General features: G+C 42.1%; 1 protein-coding gene across 2 annotated transcripts in view; it reads left to right on the forward strand.

The window, feature by feature from the left end:
- Positions 1-27,703, forward strand: part of stxbp5l (syntaxin binding protein 5L) — a 226,349-nt gene that overhangs the window by 189,936 nt on the left and 8,710 nt on the right. For both annotated transcript variants that reach the window (XM_071914581.2, XM_071914582.2), the window contains 2 exons: positions 1,189-1,254; positions 15,736-15,915. In XM_071914581.2, the coding sequence (XP_071770682.1) occupies positions 1,189-1,254; positions 15,736-15,915 (246 nt within the window). The remainder of the gene's footprint in view (positions 1-1,188; positions 1,255-15,735; positions 15,916-27,703) is intronic.

Genomic DNA, 27,703 nt, shown 5'->3' on the forward strand with positions numbered 1-27,703 from the left:
CTGTAAGCGCAGTATTTCGGAACGAGGGTAATTTTTATCATCTCTACATTTTGCCATATAAAACAGAACCGTCCTATTCCAGTCATGTCCAATGGTGTGTCCTTTTGCAGAACGAGAGCCCCATCTATGAGTTTGTTAAACAAGGGCAATTCTAAATAATGCACCGCCCATTTGATGCCAATTACAACTGAAGCACAGATAGCGAGGTGAATAAAGTCCCATTCATCCACTGGGCCGAACCAAACTATAATGTGCGTTTTTCGTCGCTGATTACAAAAATAATTCATCATTTAATACTCCACTAAAGGTTTAATAAGAGTCCCCTTCAGTTTCTTTAATGACTTGTAAAGACAGTGTGAATGATTGAAGGAAAATTTGCATTAATAAATTCGGCTGAAAACTTTGTTTGACTGAAGTGGATTAGAGTCAAAAAATTAATGAGAACTTTTGAACTGTGGCGACGCAGTGAGGCTATTAATGAAGCCGTAATGAACTCAGCTTGAACGCCGCACATTGGTAAAGAAAGGGAATAAAGACCAGAGATTTTAGCTTTTGTGCTTTATTTGGGTTTTAAAAAATGAGTGTGTGACTTCTCGTTCTGGCTTGTGCTTGGTGCGTCTGATCGAAGATCGCTTTGATCTTGGCGAGATCAGATTTGTATTTGTACCGTTTTCCTACTCGTACTTTTGATTGTATATGCCACTCTAGTATGAGGCTTGCACTGCATAAATGCATAATAATCGCGGTCTTGTTGACATTTCAACACAATCTTGAAATGGATTGGTTGAATACGCACAGTAAAAACAATATATTGAAGAAATTGCAGTGCAGGTCACATCTGGTTTGGTGCTGTTTATTTAGCCATGCTGCTCCTGGAAGACAGAATGGATTTGAAGAAGTATGCTCCAGGATATTTAGAGGAGTAAATAGAAAATCAAATGTTAGCTTTTATTCCCTTAATATGATGCCTTCACAAATAGTTGTAGATGCACCATTGAGAACCAGCTTGCCATAGATGATGATCCAAAGATTCCCTATTTCATCCAAGCTGTCCCTTCAGGCTCTGCATGGCTGCCCTCAACCAGGCTGATTTCTGCCAAATCTATATGACATCTGGGGTTAAAATGACCTGACAAACTGTATCTCATTCCGCTTCCCCTTCCTCTCGGCTGCCATTGGCTGCGGCAGGCCTTACTGAACTGTCTGACAACCAGCAATCCGGTGACATGGAGAGAAGCAAGTCTCCCACCTCAGGTAACACCTCTCACACACACACACACACACACACACACACACACTCACACACACCAACCACTACCTCGTCCACCTTCCCTGTGTGGAAATGTCACTTGTGATTGGCACTGTGAAGGTTTTGCTGGGATGCCGTTGTCTTTCAGCTCGCACGGGTACCTCGGGGTATGGACACTGCACCCGTCACCGGAGCGTCTTCACTTGATGTGAATGGCAACTGTGTAAAATGGCAGCTTTACCAGGAGAGCTCTCACACTTATGTTGTTGTAACATTGCTTATTCCATATCCCTTTTTCATAGCATTGAAAAAAGTGTCGTAATCCCCCTTGTCGGGAAGTATTTTAATTCTAAAACCTACTGTAGTTACCATATTGTTTGGTTGCAGCATCCTGTGGCCTCTTTAATGCATTCTGGCACGTCGTCTCGGCTGGTTTTCCATTATCCCTGCGTGTTTAATAGGTGTGTGCATTCTTAAGGGTCAGCGAGAGAAAGAGTACACCTAGCCAACACTACACCTCTCTTCTGCTCTCTCTTTGTCTGTTTCTCTCTCTCTCTCTCTCGTCAGAGCGCACCAGCTCTCTCATGTGGTGAAGCAGCTGCAGTTTCACATCAGTCTTTGTTTTCATGCAACAACATAAAGGACCATGTGGGATGGCAAAGAAGTAGCCAGCAGCCCATGGTTATACAGATAGAGAAAGACAAGTGATGGACAGAGAGAGTTGGCTAGAGAGAGCAGACCCAGCAACCATTTTGATGTTGAATAGATGTCGATACGGCATTGAAACCCATATAAAAATAGCAGCAAAATGAAAGTTGTCATCCTGCTACCTGCATGATTTTGTGAAATCAGAACCTAGATATCTTTCTGATATCAGATCAAAAAAGCTTCCAAAGCTGTTTAAATATGTTTTTTTACCATGCCATAATATCATACGGTGAAAATGTTTGGCTCGACGTTGAACTTAGCCTCCTCTTGCCCGCCGCCATCAGTCAAATAAATGCTTGCTGGGTGTGGTGCAGTTAGGGTGAAGTGGTGTTTGACTCGCATGAGACGCTGCAGGATGTGTAAAGAAATAGATGTCCATCCTTAGAGGTGAATTCAGTGATGATGGTGATAATGGAAATAATAATGGAAATACACTTCATGTTGGTAGCTGGTGTTATAGTCCTCGTATTGTACCCTGCTTCGGTTAAAGTTAGGTATCACACCCAGGAGGAAAGATGGCGGAGAGTGAAGTTGGGGACACTGGCTGACGATGGGTAGAAAAGATGCAAATATAGTTCATTGAGTGAGGGTTGTACAAAGAGATAAGAGTATGAATTATGAGTGTGTTTGTGTTAGGGATGATATGCTTATCTCATGATACGATTCAATACACGATATGGAGTTCACGATTCAATACAACCACAATATGATGTAATAAATAAAAGTTCAATAACAACAAAGTGACTGGTGCAGAATTATGTTTATTTCTGAGCCACAAATCTTTCTAGCGATGGCATTGGCTGCTAGAATGTAAACAACAATTTAAAAATGTCATTACAAAGTGTAAATAATATAATTTGGATGGAGAGCTTGTGAAATTGTGATGGTGAAGCGTCTCATTTGTGATTACTACAGCAGAATAACATGGATCTAATATCACCATTCATTTTTCTGCCCCACGATACGTATTGTCACATTTTTGTATCGCGATATATTGAATTTCAATATATCGTCCCATCCCTAGTTTGTGTTGAGGTGGGTGTGGTTATCTTAGGGGAGACAGGGCGGATTAAAAGAAGGAATGAGTCGGTGGTTGTAGAGAATGAAAGGAGTATAGAATGGAGAGAAGGAATGAGAACATTTCCCAGCAGGCGTTTATGTATCTATTGTGGGAAGACTCTTCGTCTCAGAAAATGGAGAGTAGATTAAAAACTTAAAGGTCAAATTGAGTGTGTGTATGTGTGTGTGTGTGTGTGTGTGTGTGTGTGTGTGTGTGCGTAAGTGTGTTTAATACACTGCCAAGCATTCTGTCAGACCTGCTGTGTTCTCTAAGCTCCGTCTGCTTGATAAGGCTGTGGTTTCTAAATTAACAAATTTAAAGCCGCTTACATGGACACAATATTCATTGGCCACATAACAAACTTAAAGTTTTGGTTTAGGTGTGTATCTTTCTTTACTGCATGTGGTTAATTTGTATATTTCTAATATCTAACAGAAAACAAATCTACTCGCATGTTTTTCACCCTATAAGTTTAAGAAAAAACTTGACAAACTACTTTTTAGTTTGTTTTTTCCCCCTGCAATTTAGGAAAACCCAAACTGCTTTTCTTTCAAAAAAAATTTTAACAGGGCCACCATCAGTAATTCTTACACACTTTAAATATGTCCGTCGCACTGCAGGACATCTTTGTTGTAACGTTCGTCTCGATGCGTCAATATGAGGGAAGAGAAGAAGAGCGTCCAATTTGCAAGCGATTTAAACAACATCTTCTTCTGATCTCTCCAACCTGCCAGCAGAGCGAGGATGATTTGAGGCGCTCTTTGTGACGTTTGCGAAGTATAACAAGTTCTGGGGAAAAGCGAGCGTGAAGGGAGGAGTGGAGGATGTTTGGGGGAAATAGCTTGTGAAAGAAATGAGAGTTGAGGTGAAACACTGTTTTCTCACAAACAAGGATAGGCCAGGGCTTATCTTTTTATAACTAGATGTCATTAGCTGGTGATGAATACATCTGTCCTGAGGAGAATGTGAATTCCGAGGCACGAGAGAGGTGCCATTGTGCGTAAATATTTCATGAGCCTGTGATGTTTTGTTCAGAGAATTCGAGCTCTAGGGGCTTTGTTTGTGCCGGCTTGGAGACGCTTCTTATGCTTTGGGAACAGTCATTTTCCATAAGCCTTTGTTGAGTGTAATGTATACACAGAAACCTGTCAGGAGCAGGTTTATAAAGGTTTAGTCTTGCTTTGCCCTCAATCCAGTGAACTTTGAAAGGCTGGGGCTAAGTTTGTATAATGTGTTCCACTGCGGCTGGCTGACGAAATCTTCAAAATGCAAACGTATCCGTAATGAAAAAAAAAGAGTTGCAATATTCCAACTGATGCTCATTTAAACCTGCAATAAGCGATATCAGACCTTATAACCAATCCTGAAACTAATGTGTGCTATGTGGAGATTTCATTGAGACATAATGATATAAACCAATATCCATACAACAGCAGCTGTGTTGCTGTTTTCACCTCTTTTCTAAAGCTGGTTGTCAAATTCTGCACCGGAAAAATTCTCATAATGGCGGACTCGATGAAGCGAGCGAGTTGCTACCTACCTCTTGCAGAAAAATCTGGCAAAGTGAGACTGGTAACCGGCTTGGTAGAGGTCGATAAAAGTCCTGGATGTATTTGAACAGGTTTTATCAATCCTAGGCTCAGAAAATTTGCTAAACTTTCTATTCAAGTAAGAAAATGAAAGATGCCAACATTGGAGTTCTAAGGTTTTCATACAACAGCTGCACTTCACAATTTCTTCTTTCAGTATAGTGCAGAATGATGCAGAGAATGACTGTCGCCCTTGACTGTCGCCCATGAACTTCCTGTTTCCTTCAGAGCCTTGATTCTTTTCTGATCTCAATTCTTTACCATCCCACTTTGCCTTTGACCCTCTTGGGCAGAATTTCAGCATGGAATACAGACACCTAGACAAGGTTTTCTCCCCCTCTGTTCTAAAGAACCTTGACTGGTGAAGAGAGAGAGCATGTCAGTGCGGCGGTGTGAACTAGGTCACGGTCACGCTGTCCCATTGTAGCCCTGTCACTTCCTAATAAGAAAGATAGGGCGAAAGGAAGGAGGATGGAGATGGAAAGATGTGGATGGAAAGCGTAGAGACAGAGACAGCGTTACGCTGCAGTGTGATACAGCGTCGGATCTTGTGGATTATGAAATGGCAGAGAATGCAGTGGTAATTAGGGTTGAAGCAATATATCAGTTTGCTGATATATCGGGCCAGTGTTTATGCATATCAGCCAGTCATTGTCATCTAATGCATATGATGGATATGATGTAGTTTGTGTGTTTGTATGATTACATACCGTATACACTGTATAATTGAGTATGCATGAGTATTATTATTATTATTATTATTACTATTAATAGTAGTTTTAGTGTCACATGGTCTAAATGCTGTTTCAGAGGCTTTTCTACCCTTCCAAGAGTAAAATTCTGGGGGAAACACTGAATATGTAATGAGTTTTTTGGTATAGTCAATAGTCAAATTTTAAATATGAATCTGAAAGGGTAGAAAAGCCTCTGAAACAGCATTTAGACCCCCTCAAGGACCCCTGGTGGTCCCTGGACCCCACGTTGAGAACCACTGGCATGGTGAAGCAGGGTACACCTGAACTGATCACGACTGTAGACAAATTAGGAAGCGCAGCTCAGCCGCGGTAGTCATGGTTTGTTTCTTCCTGCTGAATGTCATCTTCCCCCCCCTCCTCTGTGGCCATTAGAGGCTGTCTGGCCCTCCCTGTCACACCAGGCCCGCTGTGTCTATTTGGGGCCATATACAGACTGTGGACAGCTTATTAAGAAAGCCCGCCATCGTCCTGATTCACCCTGCGTGTCAGTAACTGCAGGCCTCCGTCCCCTCCCCTCCGAACTGCCTTCCCTCTCGTTTTTGCTCACCTCTCCTCTCCCAAGACGTATCCTCTTTTTGTCATTAGGCCCGGTAATTGGCCCTACTCCTGTATGAGAGCTCGCTCCTCTTCATATCCTCCCCGTTTTCTTATTTAATTTTACATCCCGAGGTCTGTTGTTTGCTTTGGGGTTATGTGTTACCTTTTTCTCAGGCAGCTCGATGGTGAGTGTGACTGCAGGAAGGCTTGATCAGCCGGGCCCGGGCGTGAGACGGGCTAACAAGCTGAGATACCAGAGAGCGCTGCCTGACCCAGCAAGATATATTTAGCAGCAAGCTCCTCAGGGGAGAAAGGGAGGAGGATGAGGAGGTGATGGCTGAAACTTTACAGCGCTGCCTTGTAGTGGACCTGATGCCACCTGCTCAGTTCTTGGCAGCTCTTCGTTTTTTTTTTAACGAGGCGGTTGGGTAAAACTTAAAACTACGATACGATACAATACGATACGAAAGGATACGAAAGGATATGATACAATATGATACGAAAGGATACAATACGTTATGATACGATACGAAAGGATACGATATGATGTGATGTGATACGATACATACGATACGAAACGATGTGATACAATACGAAAGGATACGATACGATATGATACGAAACGATATGATGTGATACGAAGCGTTACGAAACGATACAATATGATGTGATACGGTACGATGTGATACAATACGATGTGATACAATACGATGTGATACGGTACGATGTGATACGATACGAAATGATACAATACGATGCGCTACGATACGCTACAATACAATACGATACGATAAAAACCTACAAACATTTTTTCAACTAAACCCTGTTGGTAGCACTTTCTACTACTACCATATCTAGAGTGCATGGTAAAAGCACTAAGGCCTTACAGTGCACTCATAATGTCTTATCATCATGTTTATAAATGCACATAATGCTACCTGATGCATTACAGTATATCAGCAGTCAAAAACCATTATAGATGTAAATTAAAAATTATATAAAGTACAAACATCTAATGATTATGACAAGCTATCTATCAGAGGTTATCTGACATCCCACTAATGTTGGATTACTTCTAATGTAGCGTATTTTAAGATATATCACTCAACATTGTCACCTTCCCCGAAAAAGACATAATGATAATTCTTCATGGTTTATTTTAGATGCATTAGAAGGCATGCCACTTTACTTAAAGCATACAATGGTAACTTTTGATGCTGCATGGATCATTTTTCTTACTATACTATAAGCAATTGTTATATACACATATACACAAATGTGTATTTGTAACGTGACTCATATTGAAATATATATTATTATATTGTATTATAACCCATGTCAGACACCTGTGCTTGATAACACACTTGTACAAGTGATATCTATTCATGGCCATAAGGGAGTGCAAGAATCATAATTCCTTGTAGTCATAGAAAAGTGTTACTGCTCTGTTTGTTTCCCTGTGTTTTTATGCTCAAAGTCGGCCTAAATGGTAGATGGATGATGCAGTGAGACAGTGTGTGGTTAGCCATGAAATCAATAGCTCAAGACAACTTTTCATCTAGGAATCTGTTTGAAATGTTCTCTGTGTTGTACTCCACTGTGTATGGGACCGCTGCCAGTGCTGAGGCTTCGAGTCCGAGCATGAAACAACTCACAAAAAATGCCGTATTATCCTTTGTCATACTCTTATCTATTACTAATGACCTGACATGTTGACAAGTTAGTTTCAGAGTTGCTGCAATAGAAGTAGTAGCAGCTGCACTTTAACAGCAAGTAACTGGTAGTTGTGGTTTTGGTAGGCTTGGGCCAAAATTTGGTGAATATTGCAATATTTTCAGCAATATTGAATATCGCTATTAATAATGATAATTGTTATTATTATTAATAGCCTAGAAATTTTCTGTAATTTAGAAGAAATAAAATAAAATACAAAAAAAAAAACAACCCTGGAAAAAAACCTGAAACAGCGATAATATCGTATATCGCGATATTTTGGTGGCACAGTATCGCGATATTAAATTTTGGATATCGCCCAAGCCTAGGTACTAGTAATAGTGGTGGTAGTAGTAGTGGCATTGTAGTTTATGGTGGTAATAGTTGTGCTTGTCATACTTAATGGATATCATAGCGCCATCTGAATAGTATTATCTTGCATGTAACTTTCATCTAAACCCTTTTTATTTTTAATAACCTCTCAACTGACTGTTTTCCTTACTGTTACCTGCAAGTCTCTCTTTTCCCCAATTCACCCATTGTGTTTGTCTCTCCCCCTTTCCCTGAAAAGTCTGTGTCTGTTCTGTTGGATCTCCTATTCCAGTTCATTACCCAACCTCCCTTCACAATGACCCCCGCATCCTGCCAGAGCCTGTGGCCAGTCTGAGAGCCAGCCACTGCAGTCCAGTCTTTTACTTACTGGACAATGGTAAGAGGAGGGATGTCCCAAGGATCCCGTCCCCCTCATAGACATCTGCTTGTGGTTTTTACTGTATGGGGATGATGCAAGGAAGGGAAGGGGGGGTTATGGAGGTACAGAGGGAGGGTGAGGGGATATTTGGGCTGGGTTTGGACGGGTGGGTGGTTTGATGTTGCGCCTTGCATGCTAACCGTGCTTCCACACTGCGAGCAACACAATGAACACATCACCGGGAGTCCATTCATTTCCTATAGAGCTGAGCAACCAGGGAAAGGATGGCCAATGGAAGTTGGCCACGACTCATCGGTTTTCTGTGCTTTCCTGTTTCCCTACCAATGTTTCCTGAACAATTGCTCTGCCTGGCAAGTACAAAATGGACAAGACGTTGATTATAGCCACTCAAAGCTTCCCAGTTCTCTTTTATTTGAAAGACTACAGGAATAAACATCTCAAAATTGTTGCGTGGAGAATAGTTGCATCCATTGTTGGGATCGATGTTATTTTATTAAGTTATTTTATTGACTTTTTTTATTTATTTACTATTAATGCGACACGTCCACCAAGTTGCTCGCAGTGTGAACAAGCAGTTAGGGACTGTGTTTCTAGTAGTAGGCTGTCTGTCGCAGCTTTGTCGTTGTATTCCATGCATTTGTGCGGACGACTGCAGGCGCTGCATTGCCTCCGCCTCGACTGCAGCGGGGCAGATGTGGTGATGTTTGTTTGTATGTGCCAGATCTGAGCTGTTGCCTTGCATCCTTCATCGTCGGGCAACGCTGCGAGGCAGGCGGGCTTGGGAAGAGGAAGGAGGTATATTCCGGCCGGGTACTCCTCCTCCTCGCTCTTCGGCGCCTCTCGCGCTTCATCCTCTGTGGTGTCGATCATCGTGCCTCCGCTGGAGGGAACCATACATCTCTGCCACCGAAAGGCAGCGTGCTGCTTTACCTGACTGTGGCACTCTGACTCTCACTCATCGTGTCTCACAGACTCTGTTTGTGTGTCGATTAACCCACAACCTCATCTCGGTGTCTTCTAATGTTCATCACCGTCTCGTCTGTTAACTAACTGCATGCTGCCCATGAGGCAGGCTGTGGTGCTGATAAACATGGCTTCAGCTTGCTTTGTACCTTTATCAGAGGTCTGACCTGATTAACTCCAAAATAATATGTTTTCATACAAGTGCTCATGTTCAGATACCAAGAACAAGGCACCAATCCCAGAGTGAGAAGTACTTCTGCCATAAACAGAGCGCACATCAATGTTTGCAGATAATCATATGATTAGTCACCATAGAATAGGGTAATCTTTATATGGAGGTAACTATTGTAAGTCCCTCTTCATGCATTTATTCTGCATTGATCGACAGACAGTTCTTCCTTGAATGTAATACAGTAAAAACAAATTACTTTATTTTGACGCAAAACTCTGATGTTTCTCAACTAACCAAACTTACAAGGCCATTCCTTTTTACTTCCAAACAACTGAAATGAAATACTTCCTCGTGGTGTCGAAGCTGAAGAGCAGCAATACTTTAGCAAGCACACGGTAAAAAGCGGGACTTTAACAATGGCTACATCTGTTGGTACAAAAAAGTTGGTTTTTTTTTGGTTAATATTTTTATTAACCAACCTCTTAGGCTCTTTAGCTCAGTGAATAACCCCAAAATGTCACAAAATATCAATATTTATATTGGTCCACTTGTTTTTTTTAAATTAATTTAAACAAATTCTATGAACCATTAATACATCTAAACAAGAATTATAGTGGGGTGACTGAGCTGTTAAATAGATGCACGAAGACCATCTGTGTCTAACAGATTTATTATGAGAACACCTATCCTGCCTCTGTATTCCTGCCGCTGCACATTTTAGATGTATTGTGGTTGCAACATCTGGTCACTGTAGTTTATTATGCAAAACACACACACACACACACACACCTAGACACACACACACAGCTCACCTCTCATCTCACTGGCAACGCTAATCTGAAAGGCATTACCTGAAAAACTGGAAAAAGAAACTTAATTGATTGAAGAATTCAATTACAGCATCGTACCACCTTAATTTCCTCTGCAAAGAGCGACATTTTATTTACTTCAAAATCACCTTCGATCCTCAGCTGCCCATGAGGCTATTCACAACAAATAAACTGCGTATTCCATTAGACTTACTACTTCTTTGGCCTCTGATTTTGAATGCCAGTGCACTTTTTTGTGTTTTTGTCCCTGAGGTCTAATCAATAAAGCAAGACTGCTCTACAGGGGACCGTCTCCCCACTAAAATACCAATATGCGCCACTGCTTCCACTCCACTCCTTTTTTCTATGGCCCTCTATTACCAAATGGCTGCAAGCTGAGCCAAAATAGTTTTTCAGAGGAATCATTCGATGACAAGAATCAATACGGCGAGCCTAGACTCAAAGTGACTTTGTGTCTGTCCGGTCTACCTAAAGTAAAAAAGTGCTCCAAAGTCTCAAGTATTGTTAGAATGATCAGCGTTATAAAAAAAAATGCAAATTCATGGTCACGCTGTCAAAGAGGCCTCGGGGTCATGAAATTTATCCAATGTCATGTAAACACCATCCTGTGTCTTCCATATGCCAGGTTCATCATTCAACACAAAGATACAATGGCATATTGTCTCCTCTTTGAAGGGGAAACTGACGACCATCTATCTGAACTTGTACCTTTGCAGTCCCTCTATCTACTGCAAAATGCTTGCAAAATGTTTAACAGATTCTTTTGTTTCTTCCGATGTCTGACTGTGATTTTTTTGTATGGACCTTGGTGTGAGCTCCCCCTGTTTATTTGTGCTTCCATGTCAGATATCCCAGGCCTCGTCAAATCCCGGCCAGTCCCAATTTTACAATGAAAGAGGAAACTCTAGCGAAACTTAAAGTATCGAGGACAAAGATTTACGCAGAACCGATGTGTTTCAGCACTTTATCAGGGTTTGTCAATCACATTTTAGATGTTTTCAGAGACAGGGACCCAAGTTTGAGAAACGTAGCTTCATCCTAACAATGAGAACATATTTCTTCTTGTCTTTTGGGGACCCACCAGGAGTTGGGCTGCAACTTATGATGGTCCCAAACTGCATTTTAAGCAATTCTAGGCTCAATACCTAAATAATGGCCAAGGTAAGAACCACTGCTCCAACTGCTTCAGTGTTAAGACTTAGACGATTGAGTCCATTGGGTAAGGTCTTAACACTGACCCAATACAGATATCACTGACCCTATAGAGATAACTGGGAACACTGGCCTGGGAAAACAATGGAGCATGCATTTTGAATTTGACTGCATATGCCTGCCATGTGCAACTGCACCAATTTGCACGTTCTGGTTCTCCGTTCATTTCAGTACTTTCAGTTTTGTTCGGTTTGTTTGTACTTTGGTTTGGCATCCTTTTGACTTTGATTTCACTTACTTTTTTTTGTTTGTCTTTCATTTGAAGGGATTAACTGGTGCTTTGTTTCTTATTTCTTTTGTTTCAGTAAAGGGACCCGGCAGAAAGTTAAGTCTGCCAACAGATCTTAAGACTGATCTTGGTACGGTAGGCGAAAGCCAGCAGTTTTTCACTTCTGTTCATTTGAGTCATTTACTTTCCCGCTTTTATCATGTTTTCTTCTCAGACAGGCTTTTATGTTGCTTTAGTAGTGACTTGTGCTCACGCAAAGTTTCTTCACTCAATTTCCTTATCACTCTCTTCTTCTATCCAACTAGCCCATGAGACTGTTGGCCTGCAGTGTTTTGTCCACTTTGACCCTTAATGTGTTTTGATTTGATTTGAATCTTCCCGTGTTTGTTTCTTGTACATTTTGCAAGTGTTTCTAAAGGTGATTCGTAACTCATGCCCATATCTAAAGCGGAGGCTTTCTCTCGCTCTATCATGATTGGACCATCCTCTGTTTTTTACGCAGCCTTTCCTCTCATCGACAGCCTTGCTCTCCAGTGATTGGATCATTCTCTACCTCTCCCATTGTACCTGGACCATTTCTGTCTCTCAAACGGTCTTTTCTCCATTGTGACTGGATCACCTGCATTACAGAGACTCAGAGTTATCGCCCCTCTCTCAATACATCTCTAACTATATATACATCAGAATCACAGGTTTCCTGCAGCCTCACACATACTATCCCCTCTGAGAACTTATGCTTCTTTAACACAAAATGTGGCGGTTCTTACTTATTCCTATGACTTGCTTGATTTAATAACTTTTTCTTTTTCTGACAGGTTTTCAAAGTGTCACTATAACCTACTTTTTATTTGTTTTTTGCATTTAACCCTGCATCATATTTGATTGTACCAACTGTAGTGAGAAACTCACCCAAATTGGAAGATGAAAGGGTAAACAGGAACCATATTAATCTTGGTAAAGTTGTTACCTTATCGCAGATTCATTATCATCAAGGAGGAGCCATTTGACGAAAGAAAAAAATCTCTACTTAAAATCCATCATTAAATTAACAGTGAGGTTCAAGCAGGCCTCCAAACTGTCAAAACAACCCGGTCTCTTCAATCTGCATACAAATAACACAACTTTACACTTTCAAATTGCATGCAGTGCATACGCCAAAGTCCAATTTTGCGTGCAGGTGATACGCCAAACCTTCCCATTAACTTCTGTGGAGAGCAGATGCGTCCAAATACCACGCATCACCTTGAACGGTCATGACGTCACCAGCGAGGCTCAGTACGGTTATGGTTATGGTTAGGCAACTAAAACAACTTGGTTAAGGTTAGAGAAATGGTTTGGTCATGGTTAAATAAGGAAAACGTTCATTAAAAATTTAAATGTGACTTACGGTTGAAGGGTTAGTTTACTTACTGTTATTACTTCCTGTAATAACTTTACTTCCTGTTTATAGTCGTGTCTCCTTAACGTAACCGTTGCGTGCTGGGAACACATAAATTTAACACTTTGCGTTCCACCAACACGTAATTTGCTGTTAACATGTCGTGTTATTTGTACGCAGATTGAAGAGACCGGGCTGGTCAAAAGGATGCATTTTGTCAGTATCAGGGGAAGAACGCTATAATCACAAGCCTACTTAGTCTTTTACCTTGTTAATACCTGCAATTAATATGAACCTCTTAACAGACAAAATATTCTGTCAGGACAGTACATAGCAGGACTGCTATGTGATTACAATATACTTGAATGTGTGTGTGTTTGTGTGTGTGTGTATGTGTGTGTGTGTAGGTGCACAAGTGTGTATGCACATGTGTGTGTGCTCGATGGAAGAGTGCATTAATGTGTGTGTGTTGGTGGGGCGGGGGGGTTGGGGGTATAAGGGTACAGTGCCATTTTTCCTGATTTCCTGCAGAGTGTTTCGGGGCAAATGACTGATTCGCCACTATCTCCGATTGAAATCCACGATAACAAAAACCTCGAGCCGGACACACAATGGTGTCATTCTGCGGCTCCCTTATTGGTTTACAGTGCGCCATTATCTGCAGCTTTCAAGCCGCGCGTTGCCCCGGCACATCCTGCCGCGAAACTGGCCGAGTGTTGCACGCGGACTGGGTGGCACCCCGGAGCTTTTCATCTTCACTTTGAGATTGAATCATTTGTGCATCAACAGGCCCGACGGGGGATCTTGGGTTTTGATTTTTGGATCACAGATACACGACCAGTGCCAAACACTGGCCGTACAGTGACAAGGGAACCGTGCCCAGTGTATTTACTAATTAACACAACGCCACTAATTCTCTTCATGAGCAAAGTTCTCCACAGAGAGAGAGAGAGAGTAATAAAACAGAAGAGCTCCCATCAGATCCTCTTGTCAGACCAAATTCGCTTTAACGTTGAGGTGCGGCGTTGCTGCCACCAGGGATGTCAGTCAAGACAAGGGTACAGTTTTATTTACTTGACTCGTCAGGAAAAGGGAAAGTGAGAGCGCTCAGGCGTAGACGACACACGGGGGTTAATTATGGCTGTCTTGGCAGCGCAGAGGTTTTTGTCCGGCCGACTAAACTGCGGGCAGCGAAGAACCGCAGAGTGAACCCAATCAACAGGATCCCACTTTGCTTTTCTCTGTCTCATTAACAAGTCTCGGCTCGAGACAAATTATTTGTGTACACGAAGGCAAGCACACATGCATGCACAGACACATCAACCAACTGGGCTGAAACACTGATTTGTACGGAAGAGGATTAGGGCCATATGTGAAAAATGTATTTGAGTTCTGAGTTTGAAGAGTAACTAAACCCCAAATCCAAATCTGTGGTGAAGCCTGACACCTAATGGTGAAAAGTAGGGTACTGAACTGGCCATCTGCTATTGGCTGGTCTTTGTGCCAGGTGATGTCACCACCTGTTGTACTCTGTAGAAGGTGACATCACCTGGCACAAAGACCAGCCAATAGCAGATGACCAGTTCAGTACCCTACTTTTCAAAATCAGAATTATGAGTTTAAACTCAGAATTCTGACTTTAAACTCAGAACTCAAGTACATTTTTCACGTGGCCCTTACCCTCTTCCGTAGATTCGCATTAGAATCAATGAGAAAATATATTTCTTTTATGATTTATTTGAGCTTCTGCACCACTGCCGGTGTTGGCCTTGGGAGTCTCTGGCCTTCCCTTCCCTTTAAAAAAAGAAAAAAAAAAAAGAAACTAAGTTTGCTAACAGCTAGAGCCAAGGTTTTCTACATTGCACAAAGGAAAAAAATTGACAAAGTGGAGATGAAAAACGCCTGTTCAATGCCCCTTCCTACTGAATGAGTACTCAAACATCACCTGTTTTCTTTGCTTTTGATTTTCTTCTTTCCTGGCACAGATTGAATGAAGCCGTACCCACTCTCTGCTTCTACATTCCTCTCTCTCTCTGTTACTGCCAACATCTCTTTCTCCTCCTTATTCACACTTTCTGAAACCCACTCTCTGCACTCTCCATCCTTATAACTCTCTCTCTCATTCTCACTTTCCCCTTCTCCCTTGCTTCGACCTTTCTTGTTGACAATCTGATTTTCAACATCGGCCTACTCCTCTTTCGCACTGCAAAAGATATCCATCTTGACAAGTCATTTAGATTAATATTGAGTCTTAAAATCTTATTTTTCTTCAAACAGGTGGAAAAAAGGCTGAGATAATTTTGCTTGTTTCGATTGTTTTCTTTGAATCAAGTGACATTATCTAGATACTAGTGGAGTGATCTGCCTTATTCTAAGATGCTGTCACTTGTTTCAAGGAAATTCTCAATACAGTTCTTGAAACTGCATTGAAACTCTCATTGAATTTTGCAGATTTTTTTTACACTTGTTTTTATAATAATAATAATAATAATAATGTTTCATTGCTCAATACTTGACTAAATGACTTGTCAAGATGGATATTTTTGCAGTGGATTTGACTTTTTTATTTTTTTTTATTTCATTATTTCCCTCTTTGTGTTGTTTGCTAATGCTTTGCCGTTGTTACAGATCATGTCAATGGACATTGCACTAGCCCCACCTCCCAGCCCTGCTCGGCAGGGAAGCCTCGCGTCCCGATGGGTCCCGAGGGGCCACGGCTTACCCGCAGAGGCCCCGGCCGACCGCCCTTCCGCAAGGCCCAGTCCGCTGCTTGCATGGAGATCTCTTTGCCTGTATCCCACACTGAAGGTGTGTGCTTGTCTTCCCGCCTCTAACTCCCACCCCTAAACCCCTCATCCCCTATAACCCCCCCCACCCCCCACCCCCCCTCCACACACACACACAAGTGCATGCCAACCTCTCACCTTGGGGTAAGCGGGTGGGATTAAGGCCTGGTTACATAGTTAACACAGGGCAAGCTTATCCTAACGCAAGTTGGCAACAACCACAAGCTCTCTGCTTACATAGGACAGGCACATCGAGCGGCTTCCTTGAGCCTGTCTGAGGTTATAAACCACTTATACACAAGGGACAGCAAGGCCACTAGTCCAGAGCCAGTGACCCTGAGCTCCATTATTAGTGTTTTAAAAATGTAGAGGAATGTCTACTTTTATACATTCTCAATCACAGACAAAAGAAAAAGTTGAAAAGAAGTATGTGCATCCAGTTAAATAGGTTGAGAGTGCTAAGTGATAAGGAATATTCTGTCATTTTGAACTTAGATGAAGGCAGGCATTTGCAATATTTTAGAATGTCAGCGTCAAAATTTGATTACCTCCTTCATCTGATTAGCCATTACAAGATCCATCCAACATGGTAGCTTTCACACTGAGCTACGACTGGACCAATCAACAGGCATTGGCAGCTAATTATCATTCGGCCGCTAAGAGGCATTTAACAGTATTTGCATTTAAAATTTGGAAGACATTTTGCGTTGTTGCCCTTTGCATTGTTGCTTGTGTAGACCATGCAACAGGCCTGAGGGTTGGTGGAATACTGAATGTTTTTAACCATTTTTTAACTTCAACAGTGCTTCTTTTTCTTTCCTGCATGAGACTGGGCACCCATTTCATCGTAAAAGTAGCACTCAAGTGTTAGCATTGGATCTCGCAGTAATATATATTTTTTCCCATACAGTCATAGTTCGGTGGTGTTACATAGTGTGGTGGTGTTATATTTTGTGCCTTTTTTCTCTCAACTGTTTTTTTTTTCCCTCTTCTTATGAATAGTGTTTAAAGAGTAACTAAACCCCAAATCCAAATCTTTGGTGAAAACTGACACTTAATGGTGAAAACTAGGGTACTGAACTGGCCATCTGCTATTGGCTGGTCTTTGGTGCCAGGTGATGTCACTCTCTATAGAGTACAACAGGTGGTGACATCACCTGGCACCAAAGACCAGCCAATAGCAGATGGCCAGTGCGTAACCCAGGCTTCACCAAAGATTTGGGTTTGGTTTAGTTACTCTTTAAAGTGGTAGAAGTTTATGAGTTTTATGAGTTTTTGTTTTATTGAAACTTTTAAAATAAATGGATGTCTACCTGGAACTTGCTGAGGAAATCAGGTAACTCAAGGAGTGCAAATAGAGTTTACACAGTGTGGCCACATAATACAGAAACATTAGAGAGGAGAGTAGTAGCATTCCATCCCATTTGATTTTCATTTCTGAAAGATAAATCAAGCTAATAGCGGAGGAAATTGCTGAATAAATATCTGCTATTTAAAATGTTTGCTCATGTTTGCTGAAATATAATCAAGCAAACCTTTTGCTGGGATCGTATGGAAGAATGCCAAATGCCAAAAACACTGCATTTAAATATACAGACAGAATCAAACTTGGACTTCTATACTGTACTTTATCTGTTAATTTGTAACTATAATTTAATGTACATATTCCCTAAGTCTTCAAATTCAAATGACCAGAAGTTACACACTAATTTCAGTATTTATGGAAGAAATTGGGCAACAGAATGTGTACTTGTACATTATTTGAATAATTTCTTTTAAGTGCAGTATTGTTTTCTCAAATTTCCTCTTATTGTCAGCATAACAAGATAAAGAAGAAGCACAGAACAGAAGTTCAAGTATGATATTATGCACACTGGCATTTTTGACATTCATCTACCTTTGACACATTTGGCATTTATTTTCTTCCATGTGATCTCCTGTTATTCACACCCTCACTTTGACTCACACCATCTGAAAGTGTGACGACACAACAGGCTGCATGTCCCCATGACCAGTGTGTGTGTATGTGTGTGTAAGTGTGTGTGTGTGTGTGTGTGTGTGTGTGTGTGTGTGTAAATGTGCGTTTCTGTGTGTGACGCCAACAGGTAATCTGGTGCCTTGCGCTCTTTCACCTGTCTATCTTCCTCTAGGTGTTTCATCTAGCCACTCCACATTATCATCTGCTGATCTAAGTGCCTGAAGCCAAACACCTTGATTGTAATTTTCCCCATTGTTTTCAGCAGCTAATACATTCCTTGCCCATCCTCATTTAACGTAATAATCCAGATCTTCTTATGATTAAATGTCTGTTTTAGACTCTATTGCCGATTGATATAACAGAATCGCGATTCAACCTGTACCCAGTTCATTAAAGCTTTTACATTTGCTCTATTTGTTTTAAACAGCAAACCACCTAGAGAAACTCAAACTTCATCAACAGAAAATCCAAGGAAAAAGACGTCACAGTCCCACCCACACTGTTTGATTGACAAGTGATCACACCACAGCAATTATCACTTGGCACCAAAGAGACACAATAAAAAAAAATGAGGAACTCTATGATTACTAATAATTTAAAGCAGAAAAGGCTTAAGTTTAGCCTTGTTGCTGGCTGCATTTTATCGTTCAGCTCACAGTAAGACAAGACAGAGCAGAGAAAAGCAAAAGAAATAAAGGATATAAAAACAAATTCCTCTGAACGAGCTGTCAAGCGATGACTCAGAAACACACTCCCACCAATTTTGTTTTGAGACATTTACCTCAGCTGTGTGAAGTGATGCAGGAAAATGGCCTCCGTCTGGATCGTGCATCAACATCCCATTATATGAAATCATACATTTAGTCAGTCGGTCACTGCCAGGGCGACAGACAGCAAGAACAACAGCAACACTGGGTGTCCGTTGACTTTGAACAAACAGCATCCTCCTACTCAGACAAAAGAGATGTACACAGCTCTTCCATCTTGACAGGATTCCTGCCATTCTCTCGTCATGTTGCCCATTTTACCCCAATTAGGAACTAGATATTTTCTCTATGTGGCAGCAGTGAAATGCTTCCGGAGTGTGCTACAGGCTAGCCAAAGTGACTGCTCACTGCAAAAACTGACAAACTTGTTAAGTTATTGTATCTTGTCTCCAGACTTAAGCTTATTTTAGGATTTATTTAGTGAAATCATCTCACTGCACTGGCAGATAATTTCACCGGTTTCAACAAATGTGACTTTTTTTCCAGGAGAAAAATCAGAACATTTACTTGGTAAAAGTTAAATTATCTTGGAGAAACTGTCTTGTTCCAAGATTTTCTTTTCATTGTTTTATGATGATTTCTTGAAAGATGTCATTTTGGCATGTATCAAGTTAAATTTATTGAAACCAGCAAGATTAACTGCCAGTGCAGTGAGATCATTTGACAAAAAATATCATGAAATAAGCTTGACAGGTCTGGAAACAAGATAAAATCACTGGTCATTTTTTGCAGTGCAGCTCTAGGAAATGGATACTCCATACACAGTGACACAATGCTAGCCCACTGGGGCAGAGAATGCACTGCCCTTTTAATTTAAGTGTGCATAAGTGGAAATTTGCTTTGCTACCCTAAGCAGCTTGGCATAGAGAACTGCTAGACATCCTCCATGAGCGTTGTCCATGCATTTTCATGTACTTGAACTAAGGTATCTTCCGTATATCATCATAAAACGTGGTATATTAGACACCGCAATCTACTGTGTAACTTTGTTGAGTCATAACCCTTCACCCCTGCATTGATTTCATGTTGTGCTGCTGTACCTGCTGCTGTGTCTGTAAACACAGGGTCCTTGGAGTGGCTAAGCTTCCGGAAACTCTTTCAGGCCAGGTCACTCCGGCGCGGCCCAATCCATCGTTTTAGTCAGGGCCCTGTCGGCTTAACAGAAAGTCCTGGTCAGCTCAGGACAGGCTAATCTCTCCACAGGAGACAGACGACCGTGACAGTCCCCAAAATGTCACCGTTAGCCACCCGGCGCTCGAGTTAGCGAGCTCCGTCACACCGCAAGAACATCAGACGCGAAGCATCAGACACAGGTTGGAAATGTTGGCATGTTCCCTTCAGAGAGACATTGAAGGTTTCTGTGGATATGTGCCGTGCATAAGAGATACAAAGGTAGAAAGGTTTCTAGTTGGGTCAACACATTTTTGTTACATCACATACACTGCCCGTCAAAAGTTTGGACACACCACATTTTTCTTTATTTTCCACATTTTAGAATAATAGTTAAGACATCAAAACTATGAAATAACACAAATGGAATTATGCAGGAACCAAAAATGTGTTAAATCCAAACTATCTTATATTTTAGATTCTTTAAAGTAGCCGCCCTTTGCCTTGATGGAAAGGCAAAGGCTGTGGAAAGAAATGCATACATAGGCATCAACTTCACTATTTATGTTTGTCTAAGAAACAAATTTCAAGCATTTAAAGAGTAACTAAAGCCCAAACCCAAATCTGTGGTGAAGCCTGACATCTAATGGTGAAAAGTAGGGTACTGCACTGGCAATCTGCTATTGGCTGGTCTTTGTGCCACGTGATGTCACCACCTGTTGTACTCTATAGAGGCCTTTAGATCAAAATGGCTTTAAGATAATGACAAACATAGTACATTCAATCCGGTGTCCCCAAACTTTTGATGGGCAGTGTAGGTATGCTGTGTTGAAAATGACACATCCTTAACAAAAAAGCAACAGTGACAGAGGTAACGGGATACAAAATAGATGAGTATAGCAACACAAGTGTTGGCTTTGCTATGTGTAGCGCCTGGCGAAATCTTCCAGACATGCTGAGATAAAATAATTAAAAGGATAGGCCCAGTGCTGTTCATTGTGGACTATATGACTCATACCAATTCTGTGATTAGATTCACATTGCCTTCTTCATCGAACTCATTATATGGCAGTGACCTGGAGCTCAGAAGCAAGCAGTTTCTCCATGAGCATGAGCTGAATGTTTTATTAAAGTCACTTCCTGGGCTACAGCTACAGCACCAACCAAATTGATGCGGACATGGTAGAAATCACTGTTCCACAGTCGATTCAGTACATCTTTAACCTCTGAACATGTTCATAAAGAAGCTGACTGACTTTCAGAGTAGTTTAACGTAAAACTTTGCAGTAGAATTTGACAAGATAGCTGCATGTCGTTCAAAATAATAGAATATATTTTCCACAGAGGAGAGCAGCGATAACAAGCTATGTCCCATGGTGCATTTGTGGCCGTGGCAGATAGTTATTCTGAATGTTGTGCGACATTCACAGTGAGGGTGAGAATATTAATGTCAATTTTTTTCACAATAATAGAACTTTTTACTTACATTAAATACTGCAATAAAGAACAGGCATGATTTGTGGAAAATGATTTTCTAGCCAGGTATATAGGAGTGAAGTGTCAACCCTGACCCTAGCTGACCTGAATATGGCTTTTAATGATCACAATATGACCATGGAAAAAACAAACAGTGCACTAATGTTGCATTCATGTCATATGGGGAGGATGGTAGATTCGAGCTTCCTACTAGAAAATGCCATTTACCTGAGCTTTCAGCAACTAAATACTACTGGAAAGTTTAGCGACACACATCGTTTTCTCTGATTTCCTGAGTTCTGATGTCATCAACAAGGAAATATCTGTAGTCCAGTGATTAACATTTGTGCTTCCAAGCCTAGATCTAACTGATCAACAATCAACCATAGAACAGAATGATATAGGATATAGGATGATCAGGAAGAGCAAGACACACAAAAACAGATTACAGCAATAATAACAGCCACCTATTCAACATAGCCTAACCTACCTGGCACCACCAGCCTTAGACCCTCCATGCATGGAAAGGAAAAACTCCTATGAAAAAAAAACCATAAAAATCTGTTAAAAACATAGCAGCCTATACAAAGTAAAATGAAAGTGCTTTTTGCTAGTGCCATGGCGTTTTTAAATGTAAACATAACACAAAATAAATGTGCATTCCTCAACAATCAAAAACGAAACTTTTTTTTTCGAAACATGCCATTTGTCACTGACATTTTTCCCATTTTCATAGCATAATTGCAATACCTACTCACTCAATGTGAGGACTGCTGCTGGTGCCTGCTAATGATATGATCAATGCATGGAGATATTTTTGACGAGGCAACGCGCATGTCATCCTCAATGGTCTGTCTGGATCTGTATTTAATTTTCAGGGCTGTCATGGCTGAGAAGCCAGCTTCACTGAATGGTATTAACAGTTTCATTGCTGCATTTTGACGTGCTCGGTACTCAGCGCTGCACTCAGACCAGAATGTCTCCGGTGCCGCTTATTTGAAACGAACTGTCAGGGTGGAATCAGATGGTAAGTCTAGGAGCTCTGTGAGTGTGGATGTGTGGCTGGAAGCTGTGCCTCAGTGTTCTCACTAATCCACTGGTAAGAAGCTGCTTGCCCCTCTGAGCACAGGCAAGTAACTCTCAAACCTATCCAGCAACTTATACTCCATTTACACTTAGCCACTTCATGTGTCTTGACCTGATTGGATAGCTAGCCGATCGCAAAAAAGCCAAGAGTAAATGCAACCGAGACGCATTGGAGACAGTAATCTGATTGCTCAAACCACCTTCGGATGTTGCCTGAGACACATTGTATCCTCAAGTTAGCCAAGAATCGCGTCCCGCCCACTTTTCAGATTTTGTCGAGCGATTCAGAGAGTCTGGTGTTTCCCTCATCAACGACTTCTTCTAGCTCAGAGAAACATTTGAGCCAATCAGCGCCTTTGTGGGCGGGCCTAAAGTTTGAACCTTTCATGCAACGATTTTTCATTGCCGTTTCGGCAGAATTGATTTGTTGAAATCACCTCCTTAACCAACATTTTGTCTTTGCAAAAAATAAAACCGTGCCTACGCACATCAGCACGCAATTCCCCATTAATACATCCCAATAATCTTGAAATGGTACGCACGTGCACAAGCCTCATACTCCGCCCCCTTAACTAACAAATCTATGTAAATGTGCTTGTCATTCCATTCTCTTTGTGAGAAAATGGCAAAGATGCCAAAGAGAAATTTTCCTGGTGGCCTCAGTTCGGGCATCACCAACGAAAAAAGTTTGAGTGACAACATGTCAGAGCAGCAGTTAATGCCGCCAGCTCCGAGAGGGCTAACTAAAAATAAAAAAGAAATGGTCCGATTTAAAGGTTGACGTTTCACCTCGATAACGGGGGAAACCTTACTTAGTGGCATTGTGTTAGAACAAGCAAAGATCCTGTACAGGCCTTTGTCATTGTACAATGCACAGGTACAGGTACAATGAAACGTGGACTTGAAGAATATGCAGAAATGCATACAAAAATTGAATTTCTGTGGCACCTGCCGTCTCTACACAATCCCGGAACATTAGGGCCTCCCTTATTGGCATACATTGCGGGAAAGCAGAGCAAGATGTAATGGGATTTCTATCTAGGTAACGGAGACGCATTGATGTGGCCAGGTGTAAATGGAATGTAGATAAACCGTATCGATACAATCCGGATAAGAGACGCATTAAATGACAAGTGTAAATGGGGTCTTAGGCAGGTGCCTGGCATTTGATTGTCCTGAAATCTAGCTGTCTTTCTTCTATGAATGCATGCATCTGTTCAACCATGTCAGCGACTCCCGATGAGTCACGGTGTTTTCCTTTTGACAGCCTCGACTCGTTCATGCTGGCTAATACTGTTTGTGATTTCAACCTGCATTGTGTTGATCTTGTTTGTTTTGCTGAATATGTCTACAAGGTAGCTGAGTTGAGCAAGCCACTTCTCACCCTCACCTCACCTCATGATCCATTGGCTCTGGGACTGGTATTTGTTGGCTGATCAGTCTGTGTTTCTGGTTCTTTGGCAGACACTTGTTTTAGTGGTCGAGTTAAAAACGTGTCCAATCTGTTTTTCGTTAGAGGGCAGCGTTGTCAGTTGCAGCATATGCGTAGGAATGGTATCTGTGCATACTATGATAGCTGGTAATGGCGGTGCTTGCCAGACGTAATGCGTTGGCGCGCTTCAGAAGAAAAAAAAAAAGTGATGGATGGAATGAATGCTGTGTCATAGCCTACTAGGCCTTATATATTTTTAGACCATAGATATGAGCTGTTGTGTGTTATTTATTTGGTCAAATAGCTGTTGCTGTTTCATGATTCAAGTATTGTGTAGTTTAACTAATTTGTGATATTGGTGTGTGTTTGGGGGGGTATTCTTTAGTTGTTTATTCAGTATTTTCCTGTCACTTCGCATCATTTAAGGAATGATATTTTTATATAAGATAAAAAGATAAATCAAATGTATCACTCACTAAGTGCAATTGTGTTAATTGAGCAACCAAAGTCTACAGAAAAGTTGAATCGTGGCTTTAAACGAGTTGCTTTGAACCATGAAGTCGTTCTGACATATGTTGCCATATGAATGCAGTATAACAGGTATATAGTAAATAATGGCGAAGGAGAGACACATTGAAACCACACCAATCCATTCCATTATGTTTCACAGGCATTATTCTTCTCTGCATCTCAGCAGACCGTCACGTGTTTTCTACCTATCGCTTGCGTCGGAAAAGAGAACCACCCTTGGCCCGGTGGTATATCACTAGCTCTGGGTTACCACAGCGAAGAGCCAGCAGGGTCACTGGCATAATTAAAGGTCAACAAGCGGTGCGAGAGCTGAGGCCGATGCTAATGAGGCCTGCACACCAGGCAAGGCGACAGAGGAGGCAAATGGCAAGGGACGCCAGGCACAATGTACAGTAAACACTTCCATCCCTCCCGTCCCGGTCAGACACCCGGGACAGCCAGCGCGCCGATTAAATATTGAAAATGTCTGACAGGATTGGCTTGATTTAATTGGCTTTGGATATGGCAAAAGAGAATCAATGCGCAAATGGTGTAAAGTAGAGATGGGGTGTAATCAGCGGATGATTTGTTCGGAAGTGTTGCTTCCGATAGTGTGACCCTAAATTCATCAGGATGCACTTCCCTTGCCCCCTCTGCAGGGGGTTAATAGGATATTGATCAATACCAATGACTCAACAATTCCTCGGCCAAGTTCTGAGATGTCTGACTTTCAAAACTGACTCTGTTCAGCTCTATTCTCAGGCCTTGGTGGTACATAGAAATGATGAAAGCATTGAACGAGCATGGCATAGCTATAGGCGTCTGTCCTTGTCTCTGTACTGTCTGTGTGGGTGTGAATGTGCATGTATCTATCTGTGCCAAGAGTAAATGTGTCTGTCTTTGTCTGTCTCACCCTTTCAGTCTGTCTGCCTTCTTTCTACCTCCCTTCCCTTATCCCCTCCCCTCCCCAGCCCTCCCTTCCCTTGCCTGCCTCTAGCTCCCTGCAGGGGCCCCCAGGGGTCCCTGTGTCCTGTCAGAGTGCCACTGTGCCTGACTTTCATTAGCCAACACCCCACAGGCTCAGTCACACAGCGTAAACACACCCCGGTGACACATGGCAAAACTGAGCTGCTGCTACCCTCGCCATCACCCAGCACAGGCTCACAGCACAAGGCTATTTTCTCTCTGTGGCTGCCAGCGGCATTGTACAGCAATGTTGTCACAATACCAGAATTTTGACTTCAACACCAACTCAATTCAATACTACTGCGGTACCACAGTAAACAAGGATGTGTTTCCATACTTGACTTGCTCAGCTTTGTAGCAATCTTTGCACAGGGGTTTTATGTCGGTTGGGTATGGAAATGGCTGGGATCCAGTTCAAGATGTGGTGGACTGTTTGATACTGTTGCCATGTTTTCAGCTGTCTGTTGAATCTGCTGCAGTCCGTCTGTCAAGAGACAGACTGCGGCACTGTCTATCCCAATCCTTCGTCTTCTTCTTTTAACTCTTCCAGTCCACGCGTCGACACCCTCCGGTGGTGACGTCGAAATGGAATTTCAGCTCGCAGGACACATTTATACGTTTCTAAAATTCAAAATGTAACTCAGCCTTTCTCACCAGTATCGAAGTAGTATTGCATTTTTTTGGTTATCGTGCAACGCTGTCGTACAGTAGCTCTGAATCCACCACGGTTTATTGCATGCAGCCAAGGGATGCCTTGCGTCTCTATCACAGTTACGGATCACTCACAGAAACATGCTACTCTTGTCTTGTCTTGTCGAGGGGGTGAGAGAGGAGATGGGTGGGTGGGTTGTACGGCCACGAGGAAAATAAGTGATCTGCCTCTTTGTCTTTCTCGGCCGGTCTCCCTCTCTCTCTGTCACTGTATATTCTAACCAATCTCTCCTCGCTCAGTTGCATCTTTCTCTCTTTCCCCTCTCTGTCATTCTCTGGCATCGCTGTTCATCTGTCCGTCTCGTCCGTTTGCCGGTCCCGGCTGGCTGGCTGGCTGTCTGGCTGGCTGGCTGTGTGTGTTTATGTGTTTGGGGGGGGTGGTTTGTTCTATGGGGTTCATGTTGTGGGGATGAGTAGGTTATGCATCCAGGAGGGCAATGCTTCAGCAGTTACACGGAGTCAGTATGTACTCCCACGACGAGCACTACACCACCACCTCCTACTGCTGGAGCGAGAGAGGTAAGGGGGCGTCGACCGCCAACCTGCCAACCGCTGTCCTGCTGAGTATTATACGTCCCGTCAGTCCGTCCGTCCGTCCGTTCGTCAGTCCGTCCTGTGGCCCTGTTTCGTCTAAAGGATACCCAGAGGCGCTTGTTCTTGTCCTGGGGTGGGGAACCATATTACCATATTATTCACCATGTTACCACCTTGAACAAGCTCTCCGAGGGCTTATTTTTGTCGCCCATAGGACAGCATGTCCAAGATGCCATCTCTAAAACAGCGCATATGTCTTATGTGGCAGCATTCAGTTTTGCATGCATATATCCCTCCCCTCCCCCCATAGATAGCAGGATTTCTTTTAACCCTATGTGGTTCCCAAGCAACATTTTCAAAATGATCTGCCAAAATTTGATTCACTTATAGAATGAACTGTGGACATCGGGCTTTGCACCAGTCCGTAGCTGTTACATAAAGTCTGCAGTCTGTGTAGCATTAGCCTGGGAAGGCAGCACAGCACATTGCCTGGCTCTAAATAATTGAGGCATCAGTGCAGGAATCATACTTGGGCAATACAGAAATACTTTTATGATGGAGGCTAAAGCTATAAATATATAATGGAGGACCTGAATGGGTAGCAATCAAAAGAGTCAAAGGAGTCTTCATATTTGGTGCTGTCAGTGTGTGTATGCGTGTGCATTTTTGTGTGCATTCTTGTGTGTGTGGGTGTATGCACAAGCACATAAAATATATCCGAGTGTGTCACCAGGACTCTGAATATATCATCAGTCGACAGTGTCACCAGGACTCTGAATATGTCATCAGTCGACAGTGAGTGAAAACCAGTGAATAAAACGGGATAAACCGAGTGAACCCCTGGCTTTCTTCATGTTGCTTTCACTCTCATTAATTCACAGATGGATGAGTCATGGTTATGTTTTGTCCCAGTTGATTGAACTGTAACCAAACACTACAGCTGTGACTTCATGACAGAGAGAGTGTGTGTGTAGGTGTGTGTGTGTGTTTGTGTGCGTGCAGGGTTGGATTTGACAATGTGTTTCTGTTCAGCTACCCCTCTGTCTTTGTTGTGGTCGGTCACTTTGTTTCTCTGTGTATTGCTTTTTTCATTCTTGTTTTCCAATGCTTTACATTACGATATACATGCAAACCATATCTGACTTTTTGACATTTTTCTATCTTTCTCTCATTCTCTCTCATCTTACTATGTGCTTTTTTCTCTTTTTGCCTATTTGTCTTCTCCATTCCACCGTTCTCT

This window comes from Centroberyx gerrardi, chromosome 10 (assembly GCF_048128805.1).
Source record: "Centroberyx gerrardi isolate f3 chromosome 10, fCenGer3.hap1.cur.20231027, whole genome shotgun sequence".
NCBI lineage: Eukaryota > Metazoa > Chordata > Actinopteri > Beryciformes > Berycidae > Centroberyx > Centroberyx gerrardi.